Source organism: Sinocyclocheilus rhinocerous, unplaced genomic scaffold (genome assembly GCF_001515625.1).
Source record: "Sinocyclocheilus rhinocerous isolate Xijiao unplaced genomic scaffold, SAMN03320098_v1.1 scaffold506, whole genome shotgun sequence".
Classification (NCBI taxonomy): domain Eukaryota; kingdom Metazoa; phylum Chordata; class Actinopteri; order Cypriniformes; family Cyprinidae; genus Sinocyclocheilus; species Sinocyclocheilus rhinocerous.
In genome coordinates, this window is record NW_015647040.1 from 112,204 (window position 1) to 120,162 (window position 7,959).

At 36.5% G+C, this 7,959-nt stretch overlaps 1 protein-coding gene across 1 annotated transcript; it reads right to left on the bottom strand.

Moving 5' to 3' along the window:
• Nucleotides 1-573: 573 nt before the first annotated feature.
• Nucleotides 574-6,139, bottom strand: LOC107708501 (glutaminyl-peptide cyclotransferase-like). The gene is made up of 8 exons (XM_016512762.1): nucleotides 5,879-6,139; nucleotides 5,265-5,513; nucleotides 4,017-4,163; nucleotides 3,615-3,908; nucleotides 2,878-3,039; nucleotides 2,390-2,489; nucleotides 1,363-1,479; nucleotides 574-1,234 (listed from the first exon to the last, which is right to left on the bottom strand). The coding sequence occupies exons 2-8, from the start codon at nucleotides 5,475-5,477 to the stop codon at nucleotides 1,089-1,091; spliced, it is 1,179 nt and encodes a 392-aa protein (XP_016368248.1). The 5' UTR covers nucleotides 5,478-5,513; nucleotides 5,879-6,139; the 3' UTR covers nucleotides 574-1,088.
• Between the last annotated feature and the right edge of the window lie 1,820 nt (nucleotides 6,140-7,959).

The window sequence follows — 7,959 nt, forward strand, 5'->3', positions numbered from 1 at the left end:
ACAAATATATTAACATATTCAAGTCACTGATGCAAGTCTTTTCAGACAAGTCAAAAGGCCTTTCAAGGTCAAATTTAAGTGAAGACTCAAGTCTAGGTCCTTTTTTATGAGTTCAAGTCAAGTTTTAAATTCCTTTTTTAAAACATTTCTTATATATTATACTTTTCAAATAAATTTTTGAGGGTATAGAAAGTATATTGGGTTTTACTTTACTTTTTATCTAAAAAAAAGAATGTATTATTCTGAGAGAAAAAAAATGTCTTTGTACATCTAAAGAGTTTCTAATTTGGAAAAAGTCTCAAGTCATTTGTTTACCAGTCTGGTCAAGTCTCAAGTCAGAATTTTTTGCCACTTAAGTGTGAGTTTCGATCTCTGAAAATTACATAATCTAGACCAGGGTTCCTTAAATCTTGCCCTGGAGGGCCAATGCGCTGCAGAGTTTAGCTCCAACCTTGATCAAACTCACCTACCTGTGATTTTCTAATGATCCTGAAGACATTGATTAGCTTAATCAGGTGTGTTTGATTAGGGTTAGAGCTAAACTCTGTAGGAAAGTGGATCTCGTTGGCCAGATTTGAGGATCCCTGGTCTAGATTTACGTATGATTGAACATTAGGCTACTAGAGATTACAGACTGCTCATTTGAGAAAATTATTGTGAGATTAAATTATTGTGAGCATTTTATAGAGCTTCATTGTAGTGCATAGTTTAATAATCTCTTATATAGCATCAGGTTCACATCCATTCCTGAGCTTGAAGTATCTACTTTGCATTCTATTGATTTTATTGCAGTTATTGAATAGATGACTAAACTTATGTAAACTTTTTTGGCACAGATAATAATATTATATTTTGTCTATACAGTGCATTACTAGATAGCAAAACTATCTGAAGGCACCATACCGATTGACTAACATGTCAGAAAGTCAAAAGGTAAGCATATGTCAGGATATAGGATGGCAGCCTGAGAACATACAGTACTTTCTGCATCTCTGAGAACAGTCACTGATATCAGATATCCTAAAGCAGTGCAGCTGAGGTATAGACCAATCCACGACGGATGTGATTGGATGTAATATTATAGCATCCTAGAGCCGCAGATATTCAGCCAGGAATACCACAAGGACTTTGGTGAGATTCTCCACAGTGTGACTGTGAACCTTGTCTGCTGTGTCATCCAACGTGTGCAGAAAGGAAGGGAATGGCGTAGCGATTATGTGCAGCACTGGAACTCCTGCAGTCAACGAGAGAAAGAACAAATCAGAACAAGAATAAGAACGGCAATATTGTTACACACATATGTGTGTGTGTGTGTGTGTATGTATACATAGTTCTGCTTGTCAAATTGATCTATGCTCTTACCTCTCTGAAGGAAAGGAATATGATCATCTTCAACTGGCCCCATATTCATATCCTTCATGAAATAAGTTTGCTCTTTGGGATGGGAAGACAGGAGCCCCAAATTATGAAGTCTCTTCTCTTATAAAATGCAGAAATATAATTAGAGGGATCAGAGGGTGGATATAAACTACCTATCATTGGGTCTGTGTCTAGGCCATATAATTATAATTTTCATAACAATCAATGACTATAATTCATAATCATCTTAAATCTTTTTAAATATTGTTTATTAATCACTGAACTTCATTGATAATGTTTTTATCTTTTCCTCCTCACATACAGGTTTTGAAGTGAACTTCTTCACTCACCAGCCAATTTAGCTACTAAATGTTTAAGTTACCAACCATTTAGAAGAACTATCTCTAGCCAAAACAAAAAATATCAGAAATAAACCAGATTATCAAACTCACATCTTATATTTAAATATATTTCTTATTAAATCTTATTCTGAATCATTAAATGACTTTCAGTTTTAATACAGTCAATCATTGTTTGCAGATACCATAAAAAATAAAATACAAATACAAAAACATCAGTGATTTCTCTTTTAAAACAGCATTTCATTCATGGTAAACACATTAAAGATTAGTGGACAGGCAGTTAAATCTCAATCAGCAATCAGCTGTTTCTTTACAAAAGTCAGAATATTGAATCCTCCCCTCTACTGACATCCATTGAAAAAAAAACGCCAACCCATTCTCCTTCTAAGGTAATAATTATTAATCATAATCTGCCAAATTGGCTAGTGAGTTCATATGTGATTTTCAACCGTATATGGCGAGTTGGTGGGTGTAATTTCAAACGCTGCAAATACTGTAGACATAGACAACTCAGTAGATGGTATTTCCTTGATAGTAAGTGCGTGGCTGGTAGTTTGTCTACTCTAATTTATTCCACTACAGATCAAACATTAATTTTAAGAGTCTTTATGGCCATTAATGATTAACCAGGATACCTTAGTATTAATGGAAAGTCAAATCAGTCTTACCAGCAGCGATAAGGCGGTCAAACCAGCGAGCTGTGTTCTCAAAGTGATTCACAAACATGGGATCAGGTGCACCAATAAGGTCCAAAAGAACAAGCAGATCCTGCAAATATCAGTTTCAACTCAATGTATTCATATATTTAATACTCATAGATACTTAAAGGGATAGTTTAACCAAAACAAAAAATCTGTCAGCATTTACTCGCCCTTACGTTTTTCCAAACCTATATGACTTTCTGTCTTCTGTAGACCATAATAGATATTTTGAAGAATGTTTTGGTCTATACAATGAAAGTCAATTTTGGAGCCCATTGACTTTCATTGTAAGGACAAAAAAACACTTTTCAAAAAGTGTGTTCCACAAACAGAAGGTCATACAGGTTTAAAAAGACACGAGGTTAGTAAATGATGACAAAATGTTCATTTTTGGATGAACTATCCCTTTAAAAACAAATGTACACACACACACATACACAAGCATCCTGACTTACCACAGCATTCAGCAGTGTGGATTGTTCAGAACCCGGTGGGTGAGGAATGCGGGACATGGAGTCTGCGAGGTGCCGTGAACCATATAGTGAGTCTGTCTGAGACCACTGCTCAAAAGCTTCTCCTCCATCAAAGAAGACCAACTGCAGGTTCACCCTGGAAACCTTCACAAAAAAAATCTGCTCTGTTAATCTGAACAGCCAATCAAATTTTTCAAAAATCAATTATTCCAATCCTTGTTGCTGCGGGATTCTGTTTACTAAGGATTTAGATTCATTTAAAATCATGGCCATCTTCCTACCACCTGGCCTGCACAGGAAGATGCTTCATTATTATACTGAAGTGTGCAAAAAAAAAAAAATCAATTGTATGTCCCCAAGGATGAGAAAATCTTGAAACACAAGAAATCTTGTGTTCTACATATTCTACACCTGCAACTGTATGTAGATTGTGAGGATCTTCTCTTCTTATCAAAATCCCTTCCGGTCATGCAGTGTTTTGTAGCTCTTGGCTCTATTACAAGTTAAACAACAGAACTGACTCTGAATTCTACAGCACTGTGGTTCACACGTCTGGAAAAAGCTTAAGTGACCCCCTCAGAGACGTGCACCACTCTCTTCATCTCAGGACAGAGTGTATTTATGAGCTAGTAAATGCTATATGTCTCCAAATTTAGTTGTTAAATAAATGACCTATGAAAACAGTTTTCTTGAAATTGAGATGTAACACTTTGTCTTACCAGCTGCTTGTGCTTTTTGAGGTGTGGATCCAAAGCTGTGACCAGTTCCAGCATCATAGCACAAGGCACAGCTGAATCACTGGCACCCACAAACACCTTCTGTGGGTCACTAGGATCTGAAGGTATGAATTTGGAGTCATAGTGACACGCCAGAAGCAATCGGCGAGGAGCCATTGGGTCTAACACGGCCAGGACATTAGAGAAGCTAACAGGGCCATGAGGGGTTTCGGAGATGAAGGAATCCACTTCTACAGACCAGCCCGCCGAAAGAGAATCCAGTTGAGAAAAGATGTGCTAGGATCACAGAATAAATGAGACATCAGATTATAGCATATTTAGTAAGCTCTGAGATTTAATTGAACTAAAAACCAGGCTGATAGTACTAAATCGATTGTGTCTTACTTTTCGAACAGCCTGACTCCCACGACTTCCTGGCTGGCGTTCAGTGAGAATAGGTCGCAGATGGGAATACCACAGTCTTTGCCGATTCACCTGCGAGACAAGCCGCTTTACTTGGGCAACAGTGGGTTTACCTGGCTGGTGATTCAGCTGTGAAAGGTTAAAGACGGTAAACATGTGGAAGGTGAATAAGGAAAATAATCATTATTTGTATGCATGTAAAATTGCAACAAAATTACATTGGAAAATCTGGGATTTGGATTGTGGTAACCATTTTCTAGATGATCTACGTCCTTAAAAAATAAGGGTTTTCACAGTGATGCCATAGAAGAACAATTTTGGGTTCCCCAAACAAAGAATCTTTAAATAAACAGTTCCTAAAAGAACCTACTTTTTTTTCTTAGTGTGAAGAACATTTTAATCTAAATAACCCTTTTCTACTCTAAAGAACCTATTGTGGAATAGAAAGGTTCCATGGATGTTACATTTTTTTCATGGAACCATGCATGCTAATGAAAAAAACTTACTTTTTAAGAGTGTTTTTAAGGTGATTATTAGCTAGTCCAACCTTGGACCAGCAACAAACCAGCTGGTTATACTATTTTTGGAACTTGATAGCTAGTCAAAGACCTAAGGACCAGCTAATGACCATCTTGCACCATACAATTCTTGGAAAAAGCTAAAATAAAATAATAATAATAATAATAATAATAATGGACCTTTTTCACATTTCCGGGTTTCTCAGCAGCGGAAGTCGTCATAGTTGGGTTAACTTGAAGAGCAGGGAATGGGAGAGTACCACAAATATATATTTTTTGCATTCCCATTTGCTCAAATAGCAAAAGAAAAACTCCACGATAGTGTTTTCATGAGTTTCAATAGGAAAAAAATTGAGAGAGACTGATAACGGCAGTCAGAAGAGAGAACAGAGAACGATGTCAAATTTACCATCCCTCCCATAGACGCTGCATTAGAAACACTCGCGCATTAGCGTTAACTGTTTTTTTGTAATTTGATGCAAAGGTGATATAATACAAAAAATAGTGTTATAAATGTACATAAATTTTAAACAAAAATGCAAATATGAAAAACTTTCGAGGATTTACGATGCTGATGACCGTTAAACGCGTCATCACAGTCTTGTGAAAAGGGTCCATAATAATGATAATAATAAAAACACATCATCAAATGACCCAAATGTTTACATGAAAAGAAGTGACATTATAAAATGAATGTCTGCAGTCCTCTTACCTTGTCTTTGAATAGGTCGGGAGGTTTGGGAGGAAAATCATAATCTACCTTTTGGTGTTTAGACAGTGATACTGCCAGTGTTAATGTAATCGCCACCAGCACGCACAAGCACAGCAGTAGTATTCGCACGCGGCACATACGTGCATGGTCACAGCGCGCTACAGAATAGTTCCACCACCTGACAGTCGCTGCTTTGTACCGTATGCTGTTCATCTTGTGTTTACGATGGATGCCAAAATAAGATTAAACCTGCGTGAAATGGGAATACAACAAGCAGTTAAAAATACCACAAAGCTGACTTATTTACACAAATCAAACTAAACTATGATTCCCAATTGCTTAGAGTCATTTTTATAATCTGGTGCATTTCTCAACCTGTTTTTTTTTTTCCGTTGATGTATGCATTTAGTTTGTAAAACATTACAATAATTAATAAACTAGAGCACTTAAATATACAATAGAATAAGTCATAAAATAATTATATCGATAAATAGTTAATAACAGGGGCTTATTTCATTCAAACAACTAAATTAAATGGCGAAGCACTTCAATTGTTAGTTGCCACAAAAGATGCGGAGCCCGAAAAGCAGATTTTTCCTGATAGACACACTCACCATCAGTCCGGGACTGGCGCACCATTGCTCTATCAAATCCGCCGCGGGCGCAGGAAATGAACAGCTCATTGTGCTGAACGTAGAGAGGACTGAGTCTGGGGAATATTTCATCACCAACGCCGGTCTGATTCGTCCTCGATATGCATCTTGACGATGCAGCCTGTAAATGATCGTGTTCTCAGTTCTGCAGTCGACGTTATTGAGATAGAACAGGACAGCGATCTGCGTAGCTCCTCATCCCACTCTGGCGGGTCCTCGATGTCCTCCTCACTCTAGTTACTTAGCAGTAATATAGAATTATAAATATTACATATATTTCATATTCACATGCATTTGAGCATAAAGGGATAGTTCACCTTCAGTTGCTGGTCCTCATTGACTTGCATAGTGTTTTTTTCCATACTATGGAAGTCAATGGGGACCAACAACTAAAGGTGAACTATCCTTTTAACTATGGGGAAACTATGTAGTCAACATTTAATAACAGGTTAAAAATATTTAAGTATCTTATTAAAACATTCTAAGATGGAGATTAAAGGGAAATTATTTTGGCAGATAACTATTTTATTTTTTGCACATATTTGCACGTGGTAGCTGATATGTGAAATGTATGCACCCCTAGCGTCACCGAAACGAATGACAAAAATGTATTTCAAAGGTTTCAGTAAAACTCCATCTTCCTTACGCAGATAACCACGCCTTCAAGTCACATCATTGGTTGAGAAATGTTGCTATGTCGTGCTGATCATTGATATGTGGCCTACATATCTACAGAAAATATCTATAGTTCTTATGTCTTGATGCTCAAACACGGCTGATAGTCATTGTTTTAACTTTACGAAAATGTGCATACAAATGCCTTAGTTAGAATAGGAGAAAGTATTTTAACATTAAACAAAATATACATAAGCTTTAAAGTTCATGAAAACATTCACGGCCAAACAGCCCAGTAACGTACTCAATTGTCACGAGGTCTGTGTAACTCTCGTTATCCAATCCGTGTAAGCGCTGAAGCTGATTGGCTCTTTTCTTGTCCAATGTCATTCTAAGAAGTTCTATGTTGGAGGAGATTTAATTTAGTGAATAGTCGCAGTATATTGTGCATTCCATAGAGAATAATTCAGGTAAGGGAACTATACCTACGCAAGAAAATACACATCCATTTAAAAAATAATCAAAAATGAAATGTAAAGCGACATATCAGTCATTTTAAAATATGGCATTGAATAGAGCGCGAAATTAACGCGGTGATACTCAGTAAGCTGTGATAAAAATGTATTTTAAATGCTATTGTTTAAAATGTTGTATAATAAGTGTGTTATGTAATAGTATGTGTGTGTGTGTGTGTATGTGTGTGTTTCTCTAGGTGTTAAAAACATACAAACATAATAAAATATATTTTAATTTGCTACATATATAGTAAAATTATGCATATAGTAAAAAATAATAATAATTAAAAACAACTTATTTTATGTGTGTGTCCACAGGACACCCTGATAAACATGCTGCAGTGCTTTGAGTTTCACCAGAGTCACATTCATAGTCTGAAGAGTCATCCTCACCGTCTATCTGAAAACAATGAGAGAAGTCAGCTGCTTTATTAATTATGCTCAATGCAAGTTTTTTATGCATATATTTTGAAATATGGAAGGGGTCATGTGATACATACTGAAGTCTATGGCCTTTGTGTCTGCAGAATCAGAGTCGGAGAGTGAAGACTCTCCATTATCTTGCACACCGCCACAGTTCCTAAAAGCCAAGAACATGTACACCTACAGTCGCATAAACAAGTATACAGGTGACGTTTATGTATTTAAAAAATAAAATCTATTATATAAAATATAATATTGTATAAAATGGTATTTATTTACACTGCTGTATATATACATTTATAAACAGTACGGTTAAGTGACAAAAAGAGGGACCCTCAGAGCCAGAACTCTGAGAGATTTATCATAAATGCTGTGGAGGAGCAAGAACACAAGCTTGTGTGTGACAGACAAAGCAATTTGTCAGAAGTCCAAACTGCCGAGGAGAAAGACCTGTGGCCTGTTGATGATAGCGAGCCATCACAAAGCTCT

Coding starts and splice junctions, on each gene's coding strand:
- LOC107708501 (XM_016512762.1), bottom strand. CDS start 5,477: ATGAACAGCATACGGTACAAAGCAGCGACTGTCAGGTGGTGGAACTAT. Junction 4,164..5,264: donor CCGACCTATTCAAAGACAAG/GTAAGAGGACTG, acceptor AACCTTTCACAG/CTGAATCACCAGCCAGGTAA. Junction 3,040..3,614: donor TCAAAAAGCACAAGCAGCTG/GTAAGACAAAGT, acceptor TTTTTTGTGAAG/GTTTCCAGGGTGAACCTGCA.